Genomic DNA, 27,991 nt, shown 5'->3' with positions numbered 1-27,991 from the left:
TTTTCAGTTAGACTCTGCTTATTTCAAGTAACATCCTTGAAGTTTGCTTAGCAATCTTAACTTTTAAGTGACTTAGCAATCTAATTAGATGGCTGAAAGTATGCTGGTTAATTCAGACAGTTGTAACATACGTATGCTAAATTCACTTCTGCCATGACTGGAAATAGTAGACCAGAAAGCTACAGAGGAGAGTCACCAATAGCAAATAGGAAGGCAGAATCAGCAGGAGGTCTTGAGAAAGTTTGGGGAAAGCTACTGAGTTCTAGTTTCTGGGGATCTCTGAGAAGACCCGGAAATATCTTGGTCAGAGATGAATTAAGCTATTTAACAGGAATCGAAAATAGTTATCCAGCTTCTTGAGCTAAGGTGTATACAAAAGTATTTCGCTCAAAGGGACACGGTAACAAAACAATTAGTGAAAAATCGGAGTAACCAGGTCAACAGACTTGTCTCAGGACGGCTCAACTCCAGGAGTTATTAATCATAGACTTCATATGCTGAGAGGTATGGAACTTGGCGTTCTGGGTTCTAGGGCAGGGGTGCTCAATACGTGAATCATGATCTACTAGTCAATTGCAAATGTAGTGTGGGTAGATCGCAAAGCATTAAAAAAAATAGACGTAAACCTATCATCAGTCCCGCCACTTCACTGATATACAGTACAGCCAATCAGATGCAATCTTAGGTGTCCAACGCATTTGCAAACAACTGCATTAAGTGCGGCAAAACTGACCAGCTGTTATCGCCAATTTTCAGACCTTGGTTTTTTTCTCTTAAATGTAAGAAAGGGTAGTAAAAGGGGTGGGGGAGCTGGACCAAGTAAGAAGACAAAAACCTATCACTTGCATATGGAATGGGAGAGTTTGACACGACAAGCCGACATTCAGCTCAAGTCCAGAGCGCACGAGCAGTTCTGGAACTTACTTGCAGCAGGAAAGTACCCAAACATGAGAAAATGTGCTACCTCCTTGACTGCATTATTCGGCTCTACTTATTTATGTGAGTCAGCGTTTTCCCACATAAAGATCATTAAGTCCAAATACTGTTCTACCATGACTGATGCTCATTTGGAAGTGTGCTTGAGGCTGGCTGTCAGCACCTACTGGCCGGACTGTGCATCCCTGGCTCATTCCATTCAGTACAAGTCATCAGAGTAAACTCAGGTAATGACAAAAAATGCACAGTTAATTGTGTTGTGCAAAATGGACGCATACAATTATGCAAGGTACATAAATATACATTGTATATATGAAGCATTCTCAATGCATTTATGAATTAATGTAATATATAAATAAAAATAAATATATTTTTTCCATATTTGTAGCTGGTAGATCATTTTGACTAGATCATTTTATAAGTAGCTCGCACGCTGACAAAGTGTGGGCACCCTGCCCTAGGGATAGAACAACGAGGAATCAAGGTCTCTTGGGGAGTCAGCAGTGGTTCAATAATAGGTGCCCGCCTTTCTGGCCAAAGCATCTCAAGGGCAGTCACCACCACGTCTCGGTGTGATGGGAGGGTGCTGAAGACGTTTCCGCACAGTTTGCAGTCTAAAACAAACTAGGAAGAAAGGACTGGTCACGTACTACCAAAACAAACAGTTTAAAAACACACAAAGATCTGATCCCATTGGGTCGTGGGGATGATTGGATAACAGCTGATGACGTAAACGTTCATTTTAAGGGTCTTGAGGAGAAAGGAACACATTGTTACAATTGGTAAAGAAGGCAGAGAAGTGAGAAAAGACGCAGTGACAGTTGACTGAATCTGGGAGCGTAGGACTTCTTTCTAAGATTCCCGTGAGGTAGTTTCTGGGAAATACTTTCTTAGTAGTCTTTGTTGATTATAACCTGGCTTTCCTCCCACCTAGAATTTTGTAAAACTCCCAGATGTTCATATGCACAGGGACCCTTCCAAGTAAAGGACTCTTCAGTGCGATTGGTTTCTGGGCAAATCTGTCTCTCGGTGACTCTAGAGCGAGGGGTTAAATGGTCCTGAAAATGAGTGAGGAGGAGGGGGCTTCAGGAAAACCCGGAAGGCAGAGAGCCATGAATAATAAGTAGGAACCACCTTGGAACACACCGTTTTTTGACAATGTATTATTGCCAACTTCGGGTCACGTCATTCAGGGGTCCATTTGCCATCAAGTGTTCCACGAACAGAAAAAGTAAGTTCGGAAAAGTGGACACACAAACCACAAACATCCCCCGCTGGCCCCATCGGGTGACTCACGGACTAGACTACTCTGTTCCAGACATTTCAAGGAATCACGAAACATCTGCTACGTTCATCTTCGGAAATTTCGTGTGCTGTCTGGCATTTTGCTATCTGGGCTTGCTCTTCTTACTTTGAACTTGGCTGAGTTTAATAGTACAGCGGACACCCCTTTAAGTACGAGGTTTCCAAACTGATCTCTACCCAGGGAGGTGTGCTCAGACAAGGAGATGAGCATGTTCAAGGTCTGAAAGGAAGAGGGGACCTTGGCAGGGAGTGCTGAGGGAGCGCCAGCATGTGAAAGGGTTCTAACGCTTCCAGAACACGAAGAAGAACCAGGAGAGCACTTAAAAAGTCCGGGACACCTTCCTCCCCGCCACCCCCAACCCGTGAAAAACGGATCCTTTTGTGGCTGCAAGTACTGAGTTTGCTTACCATTTGTTAAGCAGCTCCGTGTATTTTCTCTTGCTAGTCTTGTTTGAAAGTACATCCTGCTCTTGTAGAGAAGGCCTTGTAAATCGCTCCCTAAATGTGCAGCCTGAATATTTTAAAAAGAAAAACCGGTGGACTTCCAGAAGCTGTGCCATCTTTCCCTGCACAAGGAGGCCTGGTGGCAGAGTAAGTCAGCTCAAAACCATCCACTGCTCCTCGGGAGAAAAAGGAGTTGCAGTCGGGAACCCCACAGGGGCACTTCTACAGAGTCACTGGGCATCAGGAGGGTTCGGATTTTCTCAGATACAAAGGGCAGCTTTGTGGTAATGGGCTCACCCAACCATGAGAAAGCACTCTTGATGTCCGCCTGCAGGAGAAGCTTGAGTGGATGGAGTTCTGAAAAGCACATGGAGAGATCGCTCACAGTGCTCTCACCAGCTGTTCACAGGCTCTGCCCCAATGTAAAGTTTTGATCTTAAACCCAGGCCTCCAACACTAAAATCAATGACTTTTCAAGCCTTTCTTCTGTCAATGTTTCCCATTGTTCTGACCTGATCAATCCCCTCTGCTGCCTGTGATGGTCCCGTCCCTCCCACAGGGTCAGTATGAACCCACCAACCAGTTTCTGCCCTTGGCTTCCCTTCTCATCTATGTTATCTCAGTGTCCCTTCCCTTTCACACGCAAAACTGTTGCATGTGATGCCAAGCATATACTTCTCATTCGTGGATAAGTATTCATTGAGTATATATTCTTTGACATTTTCTGCTACACCCACATTCAAACTGTCAGGTTTTTAATTAATGATTTTTTTACTCTACATTCAAAATTTATCTAGAAACTTGTATTCACTGCTATCAGCCTGATTGAATTCACCATCTCTTTCTTGGACCACTCAATTAGCCTATGAATTGCCCTCTACTTTGCATTGACTGTTCCCCACTCACCCCCAATACTCCATTCGCCCAGAAAGTGGAATCTATGCTTCTCTTCAAACGCTAGGCCACGCCATGTCATGTCATCACCACACAACCTACAACCTTTCAAATGTCTTTTCAACTTATTAAGTTCCGGCTTTAGTTGTCACCGAGCTCAGCACTGAACCATATGGGAGGGAGGCCACCGAGACACACCAGACCTAATATCAGTGCATCTTGGTGGTTTAACAGCTATTTGACAGACTATATACTATACTTTCAAAAGTATGCTTAACTCTTTCTTCAGGTGAGAATGAAGTCCTCATAAGAGTAGGGCTTTTTGTTTCATTTTTATAAATTGTTTATATACTTATTTTACCAGGGTCTAGAATAGTGCTGAAGATAAGTAAAGAACAAGAGAAGCAGCACACTGGTGAGAAACTCAGAAAATTCAAGCTGGATTTAGAAGAGATGTGGAATGAGAGATAGCATTGTTGAGATCAGATGGATTTGTGCTAAAAGCAGAGTCATAGGAAAAATGTTTATTTGGCTATATAGCTTCTAATAAATTGAGGATAACAATGCAAAGAATGGAAATTTCAGGTCACTTAATTATGCTCATACAGACAGAAAGACCTTTGACCGAAGACCTTTGTTTGAACAGAACATAGGGACACTGCATGGCTTAAAATCAAGAGTTGTATCCCTTCACCATATTTGTTCAAGCTTCATGCTGGGCAAATAATTTGAAAAACTGGATTATATGAAGATATAAAATTAGGACTGAGAAAAGGCTCATTAATCACCTGTGATATGCAGATGACACTACCTTACTTTCTGAAGAACCAACTGATGAACATCAAAGGCTATAGCCTTCAGTAGGCATCACAGCTCAATGTTGTCAAGATCACACCTGGACCAATAAACAACATAATGAGAAACAGAGAAAAGACTGAAGGGGTCAGGAATTTCATTTTGCTTGGATCCATAATCAGCACCCATGGAAGCAGCCATCAAGAACTAAAGTGGCCTACATCACTGAGCAAATTTGCTGCAAGAGACCACTTTAAGGGGTTAAAACATAATGGTGTCAATTTTGAGCGCTAAGGTGTGCCTGACTCAAGCCATGGTGTTTTCTTCTGCCCTGTATGCACGAGGAAGCTAGATGATGAATCAAGAAGATCAAAGAAGAAGGAACCAACGGCTTTGGATGAGATGCTTGTGATACATATTAACTGCACCAAGGGTTGCCAGGAGAACAAGCACCTGCCTGTTGCGGAAGAAGTAAAGCCCACATGCTTCTTAGTAGGGACAATGCAAGATGTTGCTTCATGAACATTGAACCTGCTCTCAGGAGGAGTCATTTCTTCATGAAACAGAGGATCAGTGAAAAAGAGACAGACTCTCAATGAGACGAATTGACACAATCGCTTCAACAATGGACGAAAACAGAACCAGGATTGCTAAGATGACACAGGGACAGGTATTGTGTTGTTCTGTTGTACATGGGGTCACTATGCATCAGAACCAACTTGACCCCTTAAAAAGGACAAGAAGAGCTATGCTTGAGATACAGTAGTATGTAAGGCCAGGGAGACTAGAGAAACCAATCCAGTGACATTCATATAGGTATAAGGAAGAAGTAATTATATATCAAGAATACATCCCAGCCCAGTCCAATTCAAGTCCCTTAGTCTCATACTCCATAAGTCCCTCCTCAGATTCATGCAGTCACATGCAATGATGCAGAATGCAGAAATCTCACAGGCCACTGGGTACAAAGCCATGTGGATCTAATGTCATTGAAAACATGGCAGTGCTCTGGCAGCTCCCAGGGTGTCCAGCAAGCAGGAAGGTCTGGACACAGAGGAGGGGTGGTGGTTCATTGGTCCCTCCTCACCAGACAGAAGGTCATGCCTGCAAGGATGCACCATCAGGCTGTGACCTGATTGACAGGTTGAACACCACTCCTTCACTTTTATGTATCTTCAAGTTGACATGAAATGATGTAGCTACCACAAGTAGAAACTCAATAAATTATTTTGTAATGAGCAAATGAATGACTACATACAGGAATGTATTCTACTATATGCCAGTCATGTAGTACGTGCACTGATGAAAAATGTTTGGAATGTGTCTTCAGTAAACAGATGGTCTCAGAAGCAAATCATCACATAGCAAAATGAACAACATGGGACAGTTAATGAGAACGGTTTACTGAAGGTGATAAGAAAGACTGGAACAAGGGACCTAAGCCAGCCAAATAGAGGGAGGTGCTGAAGTCAGGGTTCTTATAGAAGTTGACATCTGAAAAGAGGCAGAAAGGTTTGGAGAAAATCATTCTAGCTAGAGGGAAACCATGAACAGATGCACGAACGATCAAATGGCTGTTTGGGAGTCAAATCTCACCAGCTGTCCTTAGCATTTCTGAGCATACCAACCTGATTTATCGCTGAGACCTGTATCACGGGGGGCGGGGGGGGGGGCGGGTGCTGCTATATGTGTCTATGAATAGAGCAGGCTGGGAACATATGGAAATTAATGAATGTTCTGTAGTACACAATCAACATGTGCCTATCTAGCTTACTGGGTTCTCCATCCCAACTAGGGAGTGCACATTTGCAAACAGGCTTTAATTTCATAGGAAAGGGCTATTATGAGATCGGGAGCAAGACAGATGCCAGCAGAATCTGTTATATGTGGCACAGACATGCGACTACTGCTGAAGGGGGGAGTAGAGAGATATAAAAAAGAGGAGCTGATCCCAAGGACTCAAGTAGAAATAAAATGCTTTGAAAATGATGGCAACATATGCACACATGTGATTGATACAATTGACATATGGATTGTTATAAGAGCTGGAAAAGCCCCCGGCAAAATGATTAAAAAATACTCAAGGCTATATGAGTTTGAGACCAGTACCATCATTACTAGAGATAATGAATCTGTACATGGGATTTGGGTTGGAGGAGTTAAAGACAATGTTGAGTTTGTGGGAGTGGAAAACACAAGTAGAAGCCGTAGCAGACAGCTGGAAAGAAACAGGCAGGAAGGAGCTGGAATCAGAATGAGAGTTTCTTCGGACTTCTATAGAAAAACCTGGCTGTTCGGAAGTACAAGCCTTACACACCTGGCTTTGTAACTCAACACCAAAGGCGAAAAACCGAAGTATCCGGAGAGACTCTGATTTAAACACATGCACTTGCGGTGAGATCAGGACTGTGGCAGAAACCCAAGTGCAAACCATGAAAGCGCTCGACTGGAACACACAAGGGATTTGGGGAAGTAGGTGTCAAGTTCAAGAAGTTTGGTAGAACTCAGGAACAATGGCCATGTTTGAAATTCTGGAAAATGAAATTTAGCAGAGCCCCGGGACTCTGAAAACTCATTTGCTTCCAGTCTGTTTTTATGGAATCCTGCTGGGCACACATGGAAGGAAGCCATGAAGGAGGCCATTCCATGGTTCTTCTTGTTCAGACTAAATAAACCTTATTTAATTCTCACAGGTCATACTTTCCACGGCTTTGTTACTCTGCTCTGAACTCTAATTTTCCTTCCCTTAAAAAGCAAAAACAAAAAAATAACCCACTGAGACCAAACTTGCAAAATAGTGATGATGGGCTTAGTTCTAGGCCAGGAAATAAAACTTCTTTTTCTAAAATGTTGTTGTCCACTCAACATTTTTTTTTTGCAGGTTTTCCTACCCCCAATAAAATGATTTAAAAAAAACCACCCAAGACTCTATGAGCCTGAGATTCATTTATTACTTCCATTTAGTGCTCATTTCATGTGGACATCAAGTTAAAGTTGAGCAACATGCGTCCATGACAGCAGGTATGATGTTCAATATTTTTGTTTTCAGTTCAGAAATAGCAGCGTTCCTAATGCATCAGCTGCTCCTGGGGGCCGGGGAGGGTGGGGGTTTCTGCGCTGGGGAAGATTTACAGCGTCGGGACGAAGAATAGTAATTTGTCACACAGGGTCGTTATGAGTGGGGTCCACTCCATGGCAGTGGGACTGGGTAGGTGGATGGCGTGTTGGTGCAAATATGCTTTATGAAAACACTGTCGAAAGATGAGCAGCGGTAGAAGTCTTGAATGCTGCCAGTCTGATTTCTTTCTTCCACACTAGCTCACGTCATGAAAGAAGGCTTAAAAAACTCTGCCACACTTGAGCCCCACCCGTCGCGACAGATTAACCAGCAGGCTTGATACAGTGTGATGAAAATGGGGAGAAACCGTCGGAATGCGCTCAGACATGAGTCAAAACTGGAAGCCAGGGAAGGCGAGCAGCCTGGAAGTGGCCCAGAGGACCTCGCTAGAAGGGAGGAATTTTCCACGTGGGCCGGAAGCGAGCTTGTCAGACACAGTCCGCTCCGCCGGGCTTCCCAGCCCGAGTCCTGGAGCGCGTGTGGTCCTCCCGGGCCGGGCGAAGGACGTCGAGGTGTTCGCGGAACTATACAAAAAACCTTTCGGGGTAGAGTGCAAGAACAACAGCCCCGGACGGCCTCCTGTTAGGGGGTGAGGGATGAAGCGTCTCCGGCTTTAGAGTCAGGCTAGGTTCCATTCTGCCAAAAGACTGGGGCGGACTTCTGACTTTTCTGCTGGGGGGGAGGGGGGCGAAGGAGGGGGAAGGGGTTCGAGCCCAGCGCCCGGGAGCGTCTCCGGAGCGCCCTCCCCGGCCCCAGCCGAGCGCCGCGCGGCGTGCGCCTCCCCACGTAGCCGCCGACGGCTCCTTAAATAGGGTGCCCGCCGCGCTCGGGCCCCTGGGCGGGCCCGGGCGGCCGGGGGCGAGCGGAAGCCGCAGGGCGCTCGCGGCGGGTCAGCGGGCGGCCAATAGCCCGGTGCGGCCCGCCCCGTCGCCGCCCCCGCCCCCGCCCGCAGCCTATAAGTAGCCCGCGGCGCCGGGCGCCGGCTCCGCCGCCCTGCGCCCTCGGCCCGCGCGTCTGCTTGCCGTGTCCGTGGGTCCCCGCTCGGCGCGCCGCCCTCAGCCGGGGGAAGACGAGGGGCCCCGCTCTCGCGAGAAGTGCGTCGCCGCAGGGGCGTGGGTGCCCGACCTGCGCGGGCCTTGGGGCCGAAGATGGGGCGGTGCGCCGGGAGGTTCGCGCTGCTCTGGCTGGCGCTCGCCCTCCGCCCCCGGGACGCCTGCCTGGGCGCGGACACGGACTCGGACACGCGCGCCGGCATCCCCGCAGGTCAGTCCGCGCCGCCCGGCCGGCTGGGCACCTCATTCATCCGCCCGCCGCCCCCGCGCGCTGGCCTTCGGGGTAACGGGCGGGGGCTTAGCGCTCCCTGGACCCGCGAGGTCTGGGCGGGGTGCCCGCGCGCGTTCTGGGGACCCCTCAGGGAGCCGAGCGCGTGAGGCTTCCCTTTCGCGTGATTTGGGGTTTCCTCTGGAGAGTGCTTTACCCCTGGCGCCACCACCTTCCAGCTATTCTCTCTGCTCTCCCGCTGTTGGCATGAAACAGCTCTTTGGACGAGGCCCAGGCACCCGCCGTGACTTCCGCGCGGGGCTTGGTGTACTTTCTGATTGATGGTGACACCTTCCTTCCAGCGCCTCAGGTAGCGGCCATCCTCTTGCCAGAAACAACGCTGAAAACCTCTATGGGGATTTACGGCAGGCGGGGGTGCGGGGAAGCAGTGGGCACACAGCAGTGACACACACACACACACACACACGAGTAGGAGGACGCAATGACACACACACACACACTCCCGCCTCCCACCCCCCAACACACCCCTCCTTTTTCTAAGCCTGATCCTGTTTGTTTCTTGTTTCAAAAGCTGTGACTGCAGCCAATAGTCTATTGACGTTCACGAAAAACTAAAGTTTTGTATATTAAGTCGGATTAATTTGTCGAGACACGTTTCAGCCACTTAAGAAATTCGTGGGGGTTGCCACTTTCGCGCCCTGGCTGCTACAAGCCACCAAACCAAAACCATCGCCAGGAAGCGGATTCTGGCTCCTAGCGACCCTAGAGGTCTGAGGAAGACTGCTCCCTCCTTAGGGTTTCTGAGACTGCAAAGCTGCCCCACCCCACCCCACCCCACCCCGCGCCAGTGCAGCTCAGTTCGCGGCCCACGCTCTGGAATTAGACCTGGCGTTTAAATGCCCGAAAACGGGTGCGTGCGTGCGTGTGTGTGTGTGTGTGTGTGTGTGTGTGTGCGCGAGAGAGAGAATTGGAATCGCTTGGGTGCTTTCTTGTTGGACGTTTTCTTAAGTATAAAATTTGAAATCTATTTCATCGTTACAATTAGAAATTGATATTTGAAGTAGAGCCTAGCTAACTCATTTAGTAGCTTTTTCTTTAAAACTTCAGTGGGCTACACTGCCCCCCTTTTTTTAAACATCCCTGCCAAACAGTGCTTGCTTTGTTAGCCTTAGAAACTCTGTCTTCAGAAGGGTTTCTGTCCATTACACAGTGCTTCGCTTTTATCAGATATATGGAATGGCTTAAGACATGAGCGTCTGAGCCTTGTGTGGTTATAATTTTAAATCGAATGTTTGGTAATTTAAAAATATTTTATATGTGCAAAGCCCTCGGAAATAGGCAAGCAAGTGCCTCCAGCAAAATTGACAATAAAAGGCACACACACACACACAAAAACCACCAAAATTTCTCGAGAAAAAGTCTTTCTGTTTGAAACTGCCAGTGGACCCTGTAACGGAAAATCAAAGAGGCAGTGTGCAGGTCTTCCTTGCCATCAAAGGGACCCTGCAGTCTTTGTATGTTTTGTTCCATTTCATTACCAGCATCAACAGGACGTCTTTATAGACGGCATTTCTTTGTTGGCTGCCTTTAAGTTTATCATGAAAATGAACTTCCTTTCCCAGTTTGGCTTTCAGATGTCACAGAGCTAGACAGTGCAATTTTAGTGGATTATAACAACGGAGAAAGGGGATTTCAGATATGAAGGTTCTCTTCAGATAAAATTACACAGACTCTAATGTTCAAATCCAAGGACGAGCTGTTTTGGCTGGTAGGGCATGGGAAATACAGTTATCTCTGAAATGCAGGAAGTATTCATTTGTATAGTCAACCATGTGTATTTTATTTGTGATCTTCTGTAAAGGTTAATGGTGTTCGTTGTGGGACAGGTACATGTTGAAGAAACACTGCTTGATAACGTGGCCAGAATGATGCACTGTAGCCACATTCCCACTAAAATAGCACTGAAAACAGCTAAATTAAAATTTATATTTGTCTGTGTAAACATCAGTCTCTTCTCTGGACTCTAGCTTAATAGGAGGTCTGTGAGGAAAGTGCTTATTGTCTGTAACTTTTGTAAGCATTCTTGTGTCCCTGGGAGCCGTATATAATCAGTCTGGACTGGGCTTTCTTGGACCTAGAGAACTAATTTTGATCAGAGAAGTCCATGTTGTAAGGGGCTGTCCTGTGCATTGTAGGATATTTGGAAGCATCTTTGACCTGTACCATGGAGTCCTGGTAGCACTTCCAGGGAACCTTTGAGCTGCTAACCCAAAGTTGGCAATTTTAACACCCTAGGTGGAGCTCCATGGATACTCCAGTAAACCCTCTGCAAGGTTCTGACTCCTTGAGATCCACATGACAGGGGTGGGTTTGAACTTACCCCACTAGATGCCAGTGGTATCCTCTACTCCCAAATGTGAATAAACAAACACACAATTCCAGAAACCACCAAATGTCCCCTAAGGAACAAAATTGCCCAGAAGAATTGAGAACTATTGGATTGGAAGAATCTTTGTGTGTTGGGGACAGTGTAGTAGAACAGTTTTACCGGAATGGTAGTAGTAACTTTTTGGAAAGCAAATACTTATTATAGTGATTCCCTGTTTGCTATCGTAGGGAAGTTGGTATTTGAAGTGTGGAGGTGAATTTTGGGAGGACAGCCTTTTCTAGGTTTGGTGCTGCGTGTGAAGCAGCACTGAGAACACTGCGATTCTTCACATCTACTGAGAGTTCTGCTGCAAGCTGGGTTCATTACTCTTTTGATTGTCTGCTGTTCTTAGCATGGAAAGAATCCAAACAGGATTTGTTTAGACTTATTTCTTTTTTTGTGTGTTTAGACGTATTTCAAAAACAACTATTTTCTCTTAGAATCACAGGTGTCAGTGCACCTGAACATTATATTGTTCCCGTGGGTGCTTTCTTTGGCAGTCCTTCCTGATGTTTGGGAATAAATCGGGTTCAGACATTGTTTGTTTCTTTCCTCCCAAATGTCTTATCTGCTAGATGAGAGGAAGAAGCGTGTGAATATACTTCAGATCGTGATCAGAATGCATGTTTTCTGAAGCATCCTGGCTGTTCCATGACTTCTGTTGGACAGAAACCAAGTTTTGGGTAAAAATGGAGGAAATGGTTTCAGATGTTTCTGTCCAGACCAGTATTTTTCAACCATGTTCATTTGTGAACTCTTTCATTTACCCTGGCACGTTGCAGGAGGAAAGGAAAGGGTTGTCTCTATCTATTGATGCAAACTTGCAATTTATAGGGTGTGGAGGGAACACATGTGGTCCTAGAGAAACCTCTGGAAGAAAGAGAGCTTGTCCTCTGTGTACTCTCTGTGTCCTGGTCTCCAGCCACACAAAACGACTTTTTCAAACAGACTATCCATTTTACTTCACGAGACAGGAAGAAATACACAGACCAACTACAGAGAAGATGAGGGCATCGTGAAGTAAAAGATGAGTGACGATGTAAAACTGTTTTACAGCCGCCACACTGAGTATAAAACTTCTGATCCTTCTAAGTGTGAGGATAGGAACCCTCCAAATCCTGATGGGAGTACACATCCCCAGAGCACGCAGTGTAATCGACTCTATAACATACGACAAGAGTGAAGTGGGTTGCTGGCTGTCATTTTCCCTGTGGGATACCTTGGTTTACTTCTTCGACATTACCCTGTAAACAACCAACCATGTAGGCTGCTACGATGCAGGACAGGTTCCAGTAGAGCTCCTGGATTACAACAGACCAGGAAATAAGGTCTGACAACTCGAAAACCAGCCATTGAAAATCCTCTGAATAGAAGTGGCCCTATCCACAACACATCATAAGGGCGGTGCAGGACCAGACAGCTTTTTTTTCCATTGGGCATGGGGACACCAGGAGTTTTTTGACTCAACACCAGCTAACATAACTATAGGAACCGAGAACTCACCTATTCTGTAGTCCTAGATGTGTATATGCACAGCACTCACACCATCAGTTGCCAAAGACTTGATTCCAACTTGTGATGGCTCCACATGTGTCAGAATAAACTTTCCACACAGAATTTTTAATGTCGATTTTTTTTGCCAGTATATCACCAAGCCTGTCTTTCAAAGTGTCTCTGGGTAGACTCAGCTTTTCAGCCATTCAGTTGGCTGAGCACAATAATAATTGTACTACTCAGAGATTTATATCTGTATATACCAAACTCACCACCATTGAGTCAATTCTGACTCATTGCAGCCCTGTAGGCCACAGTGGCCCTACCCTGCAGGGTTTCCAAGACTGCAAATCTTTACGGGAGTCAAAAGTCTCCTTTTCATGAGGAACGGCCAAAGGTTTTGAACTGCTGACCTCACAATTGTGATAAGAGTTGTACAAGCCCCCAATAAAATGATTTATTAAAAACAGGCTGTCCAATAAGTAACCCTCTGCACTACCAGAGCTACTTAAACATGTATGTACTGTGAAACTTCTGTGTATGCTTGCTCTTCTCCTTGAAAGTTTGTTCATGGGTTAAACTAGCTCCTAGGAAATTGCTCTCCATAGTATTTTCTGTTCCTCTCTGTATATTCTTAATTCAGCTAGTCTATATAAATCATACCTCTTGGTATTATAGGTGTCTGTGATAAATCAATGATAATTTATTTAAAATAGGGACCCATTGTGCTATCAATACCTTCTCTATTTGCTTATCATGAAACAGATTTTCAATTTGTGTTTAATTCCTACCCCACATGAGAAATATGAAAAGTGGTGTACCATCAAGGAAACTGTAAATTTGTTCTTTGGCCAGGTTTTAACTGTATTTATTGAACTTACTTTCTCTGCATAGAAAACCATGTCCTACCATTATTAACGTACTTGCTGTGAAGTATCAGGTGGGGTTTTATTCTGAACTACAGGTATGCAATCTTCTCTCCAGATCACATGAGGAAACATCTACCCCCTACCCCTTCCAAAAGGGAATTTTTTCCACCAAAGCTATATATTTAAATTTTTTTATGAAACAACCCTATCACCTTCAAAATATTCTCCATTACACTTAATACATTTGTCAAATCTGTGATTTCATTCTTGGAAACAGTTTCAAACTCATCTGTTTGGATGTCTGACAGCACCGCCTCATTTTTTTCTTCACTTGTGTTATGTTGTCAAATCACTGCCCTTTCAAATAAACCAAAAAAGTCACAGGAGTGACTTCAGGTGAGTCAGATGCATGGGGCAAGAGAGGCATGCTGGGGTTTTTTTTGCCAAAAACTGGCACACTGAGATGGATATGTCAGCAGGTACATTGTCCTGGTGGCAAAACCAGTTCCCCATCTTTCACAAATCAGACCTTTTTTGTTGCACACTTTACGCAGTGTTTTCAGAACCTCTAAATAGAAACAGTCTGATTAACAGTCTGACCTGGTGGAACAAACTCCAAATGCACTGTCCCTCTCAAATCATAAAATCAAATAAGCATTGTCTTGATCTTTGATTTCACTTAAACTTTTTTTGGGTGAGGTGATGTTGGCGTCTTCCACTGACTTGATTGATGTTTACTTTTGGGTTTGTAAGAATAACACCATGTCTTCTCCCCATTACCTTGGGAAAAAAAGTCTGGGTTGCCTCAAAGCTGTTCTGTAAAGGCACCACGTTTCCACTCGATCCTCTTTGCTTGTCAGTCAGAACCTGAGGCGCAAATTTTGTAGTGACCTTTCTCATTCCCAAATCATCCATTAAAATCGCTGACCTGAGCCCCAAGATAGTTCAGATAACTTCCCCATCTTTTCAATGGTCTTTTGTTGGTCTTCGAGCACCAGTGTATGAATTTTGTTGACATTTTTGTCCCTTTGGGTCCAGAACGAAGTTTATCATCAATTGACATCTCACCTTTGAAACAAGAAAACCACTCAAACACTTTTTTTCCCCCATAGTGCTGCTCTTGTAAGCTGTATTCAACATTACAACAGTTTTCACATCATGCTTCCCGGGCAGGAAACAAATTTCACAGCTGCACACACTGTTCTCTTAAATTGGTCATCACAAAAACAAGGTTCGAGCGAAACTGCTTTTATGAAAAATTCACTGTGAACCGAGGAACCTTCCCAGGTGATGCCACTGGGAGCACTAACTCAGAGATAGATGCTTGATGCTCCCCTAGTGGGAAAAATGCATACTACCAAAGCTCCGCCCAGTGCACCATTTTTCCGATTTGAGGGGGAGTTAACCCCTTATGTATTCTGTTCTGTCTACCCTGGTTGTTGCTGCTGCTGAGTTGATTCTAACTCTTAGTAATGCCTTTACTACAAAACACAGGTGCTCCATAAGGTTACTTGGGGATAATCTTTAGGGGAACGGATTGCCAGATCTTTTCTCTTGCTAAGTTACAGGTGGGTTCCAACCACTGAACTTTTAGTTGGCTGCCAAATGCTTAACCACTGCGCTTAATCAGTGCGCTACACCATCGCTCTTAAAATCACACCTTACTTCACTTAAAGTAACACCTCCAGAAACACCTTAACTAAAACCCAGGTGGCTGGGTATTATAACCCTTTTGTTGTAAATAGCGAAGTGGCGATTAGAACCACCCTGACCTGAACAGGATTAGATAGGTGGAAAGTAGCAGAGCAGAGCCCGGAAGCATCTTTTGTTGTTGTTGCCATTTTTAGTGTCTGTTGGCCTTTGGCCAACCTGTGAGAAAAAAACGGAGACTGGTAGCAAGACCTTCAGGAGTTTTGGTGAAAAGGAAGCACATGATTATCTATGTGAGAGAGGGACAGGCATTGGCAAACTACGGCCCATGGACCAAATGCATTAGTCTCAAACCAGCCACCTGCTTTTGTGTTGTCTGTGAGCTAAGAATGGGTTTGCATTTGAACTAGTTGGGGGAAATCCCGGGAATAGGAACAGACAAGCACACTATATTTCATTTTGTTTCTCAGATAGTGCACTTCTTGCAAACCTAAGGTCTAAGGCTGCTTGTTGTACAGCAAGTTTCTTGGCCCCATGTCTTCAAAAACATGCTTATGTCCTGCCCTGGTATTGCATTTTTGTAGTCTTCCCAATATTTCGAACTTGCCCCCAGTGTTTCCTATGCGTTGGAGAATAATACAAATTCACGTGTCTCACTCTCATCGTAGGCTCAGTATTGCGATGTTGTGGAGCTGAGCCTGCAGTTCCCCTGAGGTGTGTGTGTGTGTGTGTTGACATGGAAACTAGATGACATGCACAGTTGAGAGTTCGTAAATGCGTGATCTCACAGTCATATTTGTTCCCTGATGGCCTGGGTGCTGAATGGCCATGGCACAGTTGAAAGAAAGCCCATGTGTCTTGCAAAGCCTTACTTGTTTACCGTCGTGCTCTTAACAGTGAACGTGTGCAGCCTGCACCTCAGTGGATGGCATTCCCACTTACGCACTGGCTCACGGAGATCTGCTGCTCTGCTGGAAGACTGCCGATTGTTGACAGTAGCAGCTGGTTCTGGGCTCTTCATTGACCTGTTTTAATTTTAGACTTTGACAGTGGTTTCTACGGTGATTTGAATTCAAACATAGAGTTTCTCGGCATCTTTTTAAACATAGCTCTTGAGAATAGCTAGACATGCATGTTGGTGTAAATGATGTCCTCATACTCAAAAATGGACCAAGGATCTCAAAGTCTGTTGACAGAAGAGGCATCATTCCTCATTCTGGCCACTTGGTTCCCAAAGTGTATCAGAGGGGAGATCAAGCTGACAAGCTTTTAACTGTCCAAGTCAGATTTGTCATTTTAATCTATTGTACCCATCTCTCCAATACACCCTGTTTGATAATGGTCTTTATTCCCATTCTTCATTTATTGTTAGAGGGGAACTACTGGAGGCTTTTTCCTGGTGTAGCTCTACAAATGTATTTGGGGCTTGTACGGTCATCCATGGCCTTCTGTACACCAAAGTCTCAATTTAAGCTCTGATACTAGGCCCTCCTTGGGATTTGGATTACATAATTTACAATCCTTGGGTCACGGATGTTGATGTGCTTCTTCCATGTGGACTTAGTTAATGTCTCACTTCGATCACTGCTTGTTTGAAAATAAGCCTGTAAGACCCCAAACACTATTCAGTCTTATAGCTGGCCACCATCTAATTTCTTCACTACACTTTGCTACAGCACCTATATCTTCTGTGTTTCCTACTTGTGGGTGAGTATTGAGCAGGGCTATGTCATAAGAACTAATGGTTCTTCCCCTACCCCCTTCTTATATGCATTGTTAAAATTATCTTGTTATTGAGAATATGTACAACAAAACATACACAGATTTAATATTTTTACCCTCTTTTAGAGTCATTCCTCCCCCATTAACATACTCACTGTCACAAAGTTCCTATCTTAAAAAAAGAACTGTTTTTAAATTGGACTTAGTGTGAGCCCTAAACCCATTTCTGAATCTATGAGATTTCTCTGCCTCAGACTCCTCTTAGAGACCTCCTTGTTAATTTATGGCAGAGAATATGCCCCATCACTTCCCTGGAGCATGAGGATCTTTTGTTTATAGTGTCATTGATTAGCCCATTGTGCTAACTTTTAAAAAACTGCGCAGAGAGGGAGATTTCTAGCATGCTATTAGAAATTTGATTTGCCTTACAATTTGCATATATTTGGTATTTTTAGTTTTAGTTTCCTTTCTCCTCTTTTTCAAGGAGAAAGCTGTAATTAGATTGTGGATACTTTTTTCTGTGCTTTTCATTTCAAGAGCAATCAACACTGAAATCTTATATTTTAATGTTCTTTCTGACTGTTCCTCTTCTCACAAGAGATCTGTAAGGCACTCTCCGCAGTTCTGAGTGCTGAGGACACTTCCCGTATTATGAGGCTCAGGTGGCAAGGAGTATCACATGTGAAAGTCTTCTCCATTTGGCCACAGACCTGTATTTATGCCTAACTATTGTATTTACAATTAAATTCTTCACTAGAAGCAGGGAATAAATACAATTGAATGCAACTTAACAAGATCATTATTGTAAGAATAAAATGTGAAACTTTTAATACAAACAAGAGTCATAGTACATATACTGCTGAGATGAGAGACTACATTTTAAGGATGGTAGAGAATGACGCTGAGCAAATATGATGGAGCTTCTAAAAGGGAGTGATGTGACAGCCCCATCTCACTTGGTAAACTTGTCATTTGTGGGATATATCATTGTGGATGTGATCGTGCTGTCATTGCTTTGAGTGCATTGGGTGGCTACTTCATAAACTGATTATCTGCTGTTTTTCTTTACAATTCACGATCGAGTTAAAGAAAATACACTTCTTTTTATCCCACCCTACCCCACCCCTTCTAGTTTCTTCTGAAGCTATTGCTAACTCATTTCAGAGTTCCTCCCAGGGGAAGGCCCTTTGGTAACTTCGTGGGTTGTGCATTGGGCTGCTGACTGTAAGGTCAACAGTTCAAAACCACTAGCCACTCCACAGGAGGAAGATAAGGCTTTCTTCCTCCATAAGGATAGATAGCTTCAGAAACCCCAGGGGCAGGCCAACTCTGTCCTGTAGGGTCTCCATGACTCAGAACTGACTTAGTGGCAGTCAGATTGGAGTTTGGGGTTCCCAGGGGAACCGGAGATAGAATGAGAGAATACAATATGATTATCTTGGTGGGCAAGGGGGAGTGGGGGACAAAGAAACTTTCAGACTCATGTGATTTTACTGCTCTCACCCCAGAGCTAGTTGGCCCCAGACATTCAAGTGCACGATGGAATATATAATCATCATGCCACATAGCAAATCCTCCCTCAGCTCAGCAGAGAGAAAGGGGGTGTATAGATTTCTGTTCTTGCCTTGTAGAAGTTGCCTGGAAGCTAGTTCTGCTCAGGACTACAGAGCCCCTGTTGTCAGTGGACTCCTCGCCCCCCCAACCAGGCTCTGCCACTGACATACATGTGAGTTGCGTTGAAGCCATAATGTCACAGGGCTTTAGGGTACATATTTTTTATGCTTAGTGCAGGGAGAAAAGGGGAGCCAGTAATGTTGCCGTTACTTTATATGCTTTCTCTAATTCGGTTCTTTAAATATTAACCCTTCCCTTTCTGATTCTAGCAATAGACCAAACACCAGCAGCTATTTTGACATCTAAAAATGAAACAAAATAAACAATACCCAAACCTGTATACAGAGTTTTTAATTCATTAACTTAAAAGAAGAAGAAGCTGGCTAAGACTGTGTAGGCCAACAAAAATGACCTCTTTCATTCGATCCTCCGAGGAAGTCAGACAGAGCTTCTGTGCACAGGGCAGACTGGCCCTTTGATGGGATTTTCCAGTCCTGCCCCAGCCAGCTTTCCAAGGCCCCTGTCTTCAGAGGACCCTTCTTCCTGCTCTGGCCATGCCTGTCCACCCTGGCCCTCCTGCTGGCTCCACAACTGCCCCTGGAATGCCGTGCTTCCCCAGACTCTCTGACATTCCTAGTGGCCAGACCTTGAGAGGGACAATTCTCCTTTTCTTCCTCATTAGCTGGGACAAGGTTGGAATTTTTTAAAGAGTGGCTTTACTAGGTAGCCAAGGGCAAAACAAAACAACCCTCCCAACTGGAAAACAACCAAAGCAAAGAACAGCGCAGACCTAGAGAGTCCATCTGCCACGTTCTCATTGTCCCCTGACTGACTGAAGACCCCTCAGCCCGATGGTTCCTTCGAGGCACACGCCAGTCCTTGGGCATTGTTTTCTCTCCCAGCGTTTTCTTCCTCCAGTCTCTGGACTCCTCCCCTCTTTTTCCCACGCCTTGTCACCCCTAGCCCCTTTTCCTCTGGAGAGTTGGTGTCCTGAGGTCCATTGTTTGGTAATAGTGACTGGAATGGTTGTTTTTGTCTTATTTTAGGGACATGGCATTGTTTTTGGTATTGTGTGCTAGTGAGTCCATTTCAACTTGTAGTGACCCCGTGGGACCGAGTAGGACTGCCCCGGGGGTGTCCTCGGTGGTGTTCCGTGTGGAAGCCCTCACCAGCCTCTCTCCTGAAGCCGCTGATAGGTTCAACCTCAGACCTTGCAGTCAGCCATGACTCAACCATTGTATCTGTATTTTCTTCTAGAGGGTGAAAGATTTTTTTTTAATGATTAGAAGCAATTTATTATTTTTAAAAATTACTTAGGACTTTAATTCATCATGAGTTGTTTATTATTATTTTTAAATCGTTTTATTGGGGGCTCATACAAATCTTATCACAATCCATACATACATAAGTTATATAAAGCACATTTGTACATTTGTGAAAGTTTTTATGCTTTGTTGCAAGGAACTCATTATTGATTTTCTTCTTAGTTTGCCTTCATGAATCAACATCATGTAATAAATCTGCTTTTATTTCATGCCAAAAAATGAGGATAGACTGTTTAATATTATTCAAGTATTAAATATATATTTATAAACATAATAATTAAAAATATGTGTTTTCAAGATTTCACTGGACTGGTGCTTATTGAATGGCTGTTTCCATTCTGTGTTGTGCTGTGCCTTATGTGGAGGAAAACTAGAAAAGAGAAAGCAAACTCAAACACACCAGCCTCTTTTTTCTTCCCCATTGAAATTCTAAGTTTCTTACAGGAAAAATCATGTATATTTAAACTGAAGAAATCAAAGAAGCCCTTGTGCTGAAGTAGCCTATGATTTGGGGGTAGAACATAGAATTTGGGCATTAAGAAACCTGTATCTACATTCCAAGCTTTCTATATTCAAGCTCATTAACCTTGAACTAATTAGCTTGGCAGGACTTTCTAATCTTTTTAGCTCATGTACTTGACATTTCTAGAATTCCAAATGTTAGACTGAGGGGTAGAGAGACAAAGTATTGCAGGAGATGCAGAAGAACTATCAGAGGTATTTACTATTAAGTTATTTGTTAGGCCAAAAGAAACCATTTCAGTGTCATTTTGTATTTCATATCTTGGTTTTGCTGCTTGTTTTTGTAACACAGAACTTGGTTGGGCCACAATGTTGCTTTTCATCCCTACTTAATTTTTATTCAGAGGTAAAAAAAAATAAAACCAAGAATAACTAGACTAAAATCTGCATTTAAATGCATCCAATGTGTATTAATATGAGAGGTTTGTGTTTAGAGGCAGCCATTTCCATCCTCTGAGATGAATCAAAATCTTTAGTGAATTTATGTATTTTAAACTAAAGAACATTAGCTATAAAAATAGCTGTACTGCTGCTTCTGTCCTAACTGCTTGGGTTATATTGGTTAATAAAATAGTATATTTAATCTTTAGATATTAAAAACAAGACAAAATAGAAACCCACAAAGCACAACAAAACCCTATGATAATATGCTTTGAAAATTTGGAACCCCGTCTTCAAATTATTATTGCTGAAACAAATGTTTGTCAAATACCAGAAGCCAGAGATTAGACTAAATTATTTTTAAATATCACCATTAATAAACTAGAATTATGGTAAATAGAAAATCAGTATATGAGAAAAATGTTTATGTATATGATCCTGGGTGTGGGTACTTGTGTGTGCTTGTGTATTTCTAGCCCTTAAGATTAATATTGCGCCTAAATAACGTAGTTCAAAGGAGGAATGCTTTATAGTCTGGACTTCCTTTTTTGGAAGTGCTTTCTCTATTCTGATCTGTGAATGATGCAGTATTGAAACCATTCCTTCCAGGAGATGGGGCTTCCCAGTGGTTTTTCTCCTAGCCTGGCTTGCCGCCTCCAGCTCCCCAATTGCTTGCTGAGGGAATAGATGTGAATTGAAGCAATTCTAATAATTCAAACAGAACAGTTGGAAGGCGAGAGCAATAAGGCAGGCTTAATTTAAAAACACAGCAATCGCTTTGTCAAATCTAAGATTAACAAAAAAGAAAATTCACAAAACCATGAGCTTGAGTGTTGTTTTCAGAGATCAATCATTGAGTTTTTAAAATAATTTTATTGGGGGGTTCATACAATTGGGGGTATCACAATCCATATATACATCCATTGTGTCAAGAACATGTGTACATTTGTTGCCATCATCATTCTCAAAATATTTGCCTTCCACTTGAGCCCTTAATATCTGCTGCTCATTTTCCCCCTCCCTCCCCATTGCTCCCTACCCCATGAACCCTTCATAATTCACAAACCATCATTATTCTGTCATATGTTACACTGTCCTATGTCTCTCCCTACCCTCTTCTTGGCTGTCCCTCCCCCAGGGAGGAGGCTATACATAGATTCTTGTAATCAGTTCCCCCTTTCCACCCCACATTCCCTCCACCCTCCAGGCTTCACCACTCTCACCACTGGTCCCAAAGGAGTCATCTGTCCTGGATTCCCTGTGTTTCCAGTTGCCCTCTGCACCTATGTACATTCTCTGGTCTAGCCAGATTTGTAAGGTAGAATTGGGATCATGATAGTGAGTGGGGAGGAAGCTTTTAAGAACTAGAGGAAAGTTATATGTTTCATCGTTGCTACCCTGCACCCTAACTGGCCCATCTCCTCCCCACAACCCTTCAGTAAGGGGTGTCTGGTTGGCTACCAATGGGCGTTGAGTCTCCACTCTGCACTCACCCACATTTTCAATGATAGGATTTTTTATTCCTTGATGCTCGATACTTGATCCCTTCAACAGCTCGTGGTCACATAGGCTGGTGTGTTTCCTCCATGTGGGCTTTGTTGCTTCTGAGCTAGATGGCCACTTGTTTATCTTCGAGCCTTTAGACCCCAGACACTATATCTTTTGCTAGCTGGGCACCATCAGCTTTCTTCACCACATTTGCTTATGCACACGTTTTTCTTCATTGATTGTATCAGGGAGGTGGGCACCCATTGATATGATTTTTAGTTCTTTCATGTCTGATAACTGGTCCAATCATTGACTTGTTGAGCAAGCAAGCAAACTTTAGATTTTTTTTTCCTGTGGGGTATATTTGAATATTCATAGTATTTTAAATTTAAAGGCTAAAGAGAAATATTTTATTAAAATTGATGAATTGGGTTTCAAATTACAGTTTAATGTATAATAGTTTGTATTTTTATGTTCCTAAATGTGAGCATGCTTGTTTCACAGATTGAACAATCCCAAACATCCAAGTCCGTGCTTATAGCAAATAACGAGTGGCTGTATTGCATTAGCCCCTGGTGGGGCTACAATTGACAGCTGAGTGGATAGATGAAAAGATTTTCTCAGGCTGAGATAAACGTTACAGGTTAATGAATGCGTTCAGGTTGAGCTAAAAGAGATCTACCTTAAACCATACACACAAAGCTAAGAAATAATTTAAATTTAGAGCTAAAACGTATCCTTTTCTATTGCCAGATTTAACTTTTTTATAGAGCCAAGGTGTGGATTTTTCTTGATAACTTGCAGAATGACCCACATTTGGAATTCATTTAAAGCATTTTTGGAGAGTGGAAATCCCATTTGAACATGATTTATCCAGGTATTCAGTAACTCACTGTCATCCAATTGATTCCAACTCTTACTGACCCTGTGAAGTAAAACAGCATACAAGACACTGACCAAACAAGTTAATAGAATCAGGGCAAAATCATCAGGAGTTAAAATGGAAGTAGACACTGCTGCCCTCAGTGCTGGCAAGTTAGAATTTTGCTTATGCAAAACTGAACACAACCCAAGTAGAGATAGGGTTTGGGTAGCTTGATAATCGGGGTTTATGTGTCTGTTATGCTAACTACAGGTATAGCTCTGCATATTATTTGTACCTCTCTCATAGCAGTCCTTTTTGTGCACCGACTCCCAGCCACCCAGTGTCCCCCTTGAAGTCAGTGCACGCTTGGACTATGTGTCGTCTTGCAGGCACGTTGTATCTGGAAGCAGGAAATCAGGGGCACAGGCACTGTGACTGTCTGAGCCCAGCCCTGGGTTCATAGCATGGTAGGCGAAGACCTCTATACCTCTGGGTCTTCTGACCAACTGCCAGGCCCATCATCGTTCTGAGAAAAGTAGGCCAGGAGCTTATCAAAAGGTTGTGGGAAAATTCTATCGCTTCATTCCAATTTTCCATGAACTTTTCAAAGCCCCTTTGCACTGTGGCAACTTGACTCTGCAAATACTGGGGCAGGTGCAGAGACAGCATAGAATGAAGTACTTACTTTCTGGATAGAATCAATAGAGGGAAGGAGATTCTTAGAGGGTTCAGTGTACCTATAGTCTTGGCTGATTTATGGGGAACATGCTTGTTTAAAAGCTAGATGCTGATAGAACAGCATGCAGGCTAGACATGAAAGAGGTCCACTGGACACAGTGTTGGTTAATATTGAGGACGAGGGGTTTGGGGGTCAGGCCACTGGAATTTTAGTCTTGTCTCTCTTGCTTATTTTCTGACTGTCCTCGGGACAAATTATCCAACTACCATGCAGGATAGTTTCTTTCTAGAGGCGATTCCCTCATGGTGGGTAGTTGGTTTAAATATGATCATATTTCTGTATTCTCCCCCCCCCACCTCCTTCTGTGTACATTGAAAATGTGGACAGGCTGTGCTTCAAACTTCCAAGCACTCATAAGCTTGCTGCTAGGAATCATACACGTATACCCTTTGGCATCAACCAACCTGTGGGTGCTGTGTTCATCTGATGTGTGGACAGAATACAAGTTATTATTATTTATGGAAAGCAAGTGGTAAACAACAACAAGAGATTCTCAGATGGGGATCGGACCAATCTTTCCCCAGTTGGCCATGCCCTTCAGTCATCAGATGCCATCTTGATATCGCCCTTGTCCCTGCACTGCTGGGGAGGAGGGAGACGAGGCCGCATGTCTCTAAGATTGCTACCCTGCACAGGACCACACTGGCTTCTATAAATGGCTCCAGCCAAACTACGTAGGCCTGTGGAGATCTCTTGGCACAAGGCCACCCTGGCTCCTGCTGGCCTAGGGTGGTGTGTGTGTGTGTGTGTGTGTGTGTGTGTGTGTGTAGGCATGAAACTCTTATATGGAGCATGCTCAGGTTTTCTTGCCATGTGCAAGCAAGTGCTATAGGTCCTCTGGCTTCACTGGTAAGCCGTTCCCCAGAGTCATCTGGCTCTACCCTGCTGTAGGAAAATCCCCACATAGCCGCCTCCGTGGCCTGCAGGAAGCAAGGTCACACTTCTGCCTCAGCATAGGTAAGCATCCTCTTAGCTCCACCGTCAAGACCATGCCCGAAGGTGCTCAGGCCTTGCTCTGTGGCCTGGCCAACCAATTTCTACTATTTTTCACCATCTATGGTATTTCAACATTTTTATTCTCATCACAGGAATCCTGGTTCTTTGGACCGTAGAGCATCCTGTGTTTCAGATACTTCTTGATGGGAAGTGAGGTTCCCAAACCTCTAGGCTAGGGAATTGGATAAGCCCTCCTCTTTGGCAGTTTCAAGGCATGGTGAAAGGAATGTGATCTAGTTTTTCTGTCCCTTTGGTAGAACACAATCACTCAATTGGCAAAGTCACTCATCAGTCACTTTAGTCGAAAGCAAGCCTCTCAATTTGCCCTACCAGCACTTTGGGAGAATTCTGCGACTATGACTAGAAAGGCCGTATGAAAGCACTTAACTGTATCATAGCTTGTGAAAAATCAGCCTGCACGCAGACAATCCGCAGTAAGTTCCGTTAGGTAGTGTTACTATTTTAAATTAGACAGCTCTATTCTAAAGTGGGAGTTGGGATGTATGGAATTGATTCCTGGATTCCGACATTGAGGAGAAGGAACTTATAAGCTGCCAGTCCTTTTTAATTTTAACCAGTTAGATCTAAAGATAACTCCTCCTTCTACCTGGAGAACTCAAAGTAAATAAGTTAGTCACACAGTCTTGTTGGTGATGTACTTTGATCCCTTACTCAAGGTTCCAAACTCTGAAGGTGCCAATATTCATTCCTGTGGTTTATCTGTGAAGTCACTTCTTTACCTTTGTTCCTCCAAATAGTGTGATGCTCAGATGTCCTCATGTTCACCTGCTGCTTCTCCTTCTCTACGTCATCTATAATGGAAATCCTACACACAGCATTAAATCTCTCCAACAGATTAGAAGGTTTAAAAATCATCTTAGTACTGTTAATACACTTAGTAATTTCTTCATATCACCTGTGCCTATGAATGTTCACTTTGCTCCCTTTTCTCAGAAATGTCCTACAGTTTTGTTTGATCCACGTATCAAGCTCACTCCATTGCTATCAAATTAATTCTCACTGAAAGCAACTTTATAGGGCAAATTAGAACTGCCTCCCAGGGTGTACAAGGCTGTGTGTCCGAATCGACTCTGGCTGTGAGTTTGGATTGTGTCTGGAAACTGGAAGCATTTTTCTCGCCTGCCGCAGCTGGTGCGTTTACACCACTCACGTTTCAGTTAGCAGCCGGGCAGTTATCCACTGCACCCTCAGGGCTCATTGTGTCCAGTGAGGATCCACGATTACCCTTGCTGAGCCACCACCAGCGTAATCTAGGCTGCAGGTCTCACTCTGGCAGCTTGACGATCTGATCCAGACTGTAAGTTTGTTTTGTTTACGGGAAGCTTTGATCTGTAAGATTTTAAGCAGAAATCTGGATTTTATTTTCACTTTTCCTTTGAGGGGAAAAGGAAAACCTGGGAGTCCCGGGCTCTCCTTTTGTATGGTGCTGTGTGCCCACTTCAGTTCACCGCTGCTTCCCTCCAGCTCAATCACTCTGGTATGCTGGGAATCCCTAGTCTAGGTACATATAGAATACGATCAATCGATCGTTTTAACAGATAGTTCCTTGTTGTCTTCCTACTCTCATTTGCTCAGTGGCTCTTACCGGGGAGCTGATGCTTCAGGCCCCCTGGAGGGTGATTTAGTAATGCCTGGAGTGATTTTTGTCATGAGGTTTGGGTGCTGCCAGCATCTTGCAGGTAGAGGTCAGAAGCCATTCTACAATGGGAAGCCATGCTCTACAGCCCCAATACAGAGTTATCCAGTGCCACATGCCAGTCATGCTATTAAGTGTGGAAACGCTGCCCTCGTCTCATGGCACCTTTCTACTTCCCTGCTCTGCTCACGGATATCCAGTGTTTTCCCCATTGCCGAATGCATTGATTGTGATTTTGCCACTTCCCTCCATGGTCATGCTGACTTCCTCACCGGCCAGCCAAGATACTATGATTTTGACTTCCCCCTTCTTTAAGGAGACCTGGAGGTGATCCCGGGTAAACAATAGGCTACTAACTGAAAGGTCAGTGGTTTGAAACCCACCAACTTCTCAGAGGGAGAAAACTGAGGCTATCTGCTCCCTTAAAGACTTACAGCCTTAGAAACCCTACATGGGGTTGTCATGAGTCAGAATTGACTCCACAGGGCAGTGCCTTTGCATTTCTTAGTATACATATATATTAAGGTGACGAGACGTCCCGCTTTAGGCAAGACAGTCCCGCTTTTTAACAATTTGTCCTGCGTCCCGCGGTGTTTTAAAAAAGTCTCGATTTTTGGAAAGAATGCACGACAAGCTAGGAAATGACGGGAGAATGGGAAGGGAATGTACGGTTTTCGGCTGCCATGTGGCTATTTTGCCAGGATATGACTTTTATATTATTTTTGTTAGTTTTATAATGTCAAACTTTAATAATAACAAATAATTGTTGAGAACTGCTTATCAAAGTTCGCATTGTTGATCAGTTGTTAGAATTCGACCACCATTGTTTGGACTTAGTGAACAATGGCATTTTTTGGCATTGGCAATGATGAAAACATTTTGTAACTTTCTCTCAGACGATACACATTGTACTGTGTGCTAGTGCTAGTTAAACAAGTGATGTAGACAAATTAGCTATTCAGCTAATTTAGGTAAGTAATTTATTTATTTCATAAATACATAAATTTTCTTGAATTTCGCAGACAGTACTCATATTATTTATATTTTATAGTGGCGGCAAAAAGTCTAGCACCAGCCTTGAAAGTGATACTTAGGACTTATGTTACAGAAGATTCAGAGAAAAAATTATACACATTAGTATTGTTATTATTTAGAAAGAAGTGTAGGATTAAAATTAAAATAATTTAAAATATATAGTTACTTTATAACAATCAAATTAATTTATAAACTAACAATAAAATAGGTTCATGTAATTATGTACCTACTTGCTGTTTTAAGCAATATGTATATAATTTATAATACAATTAAAAAAATTTTTTTAGATTTTAACATGAGTAAGAAAAGAGGATGCATTTTTTTTTTTTTTTTTACAGCCTAGGAAATCCTTTTATTGTTTTTTTGGCCAGGCCCCAGTGCCTCACTCTCCCACGCTCCAAAAGAGCAGAGGCCACGTCACCACCTGCTGGCC

At 43.6% G+C, this 27,991-nt stretch overlaps 1 protein-coding gene across 2 annotated transcripts in view; it reads left to right on the top strand.

Moving 5' to 3' along the window:
* Positions 1–8,452: 8,452 nt before the first annotated feature.
* PLOD2 (procollagen-lysine,2-oxoglutarate 5-dioxygenase 2) overlaps positions 8,453–27,991 on the top strand; it is a 127,288-nt gene continuing 107,749 nt past the window's right edge. The window contains exon 1 of one of the 2 annotated variants that reach the window (XM_075555897.1): positions 8,453–8,755. In XM_075555897.1, the coding sequence (XP_075412012.1) occupies positions 8,641–8,755 (115 nt within the window). In that variant the 5' untranslated portion in view covers positions 8,453–8,640. The remainder of the gene's footprint in view (positions 8,756–27,991) is intronic. The other variant, XM_075555896.1, reaches the window with a different exon arrangement.

Source organism: Tenrec ecaudatus, chromosome 8 (assembly GCF_050624435.1).
Source record: "Tenrec ecaudatus isolate mTenEca1 chromosome 8, mTenEca1.hap1, whole genome shotgun sequence".
Classification (NCBI taxonomy): Eukaryota; Metazoa; Chordata; class Mammalia; order Afrosoricida; family Tenrecidae; genus Tenrec; species Tenrec ecaudatus.
Note: the sequence above shows the minus strand (reverse complement) of the source record. Positions and strands in the feature narration are given on the sequence as shown.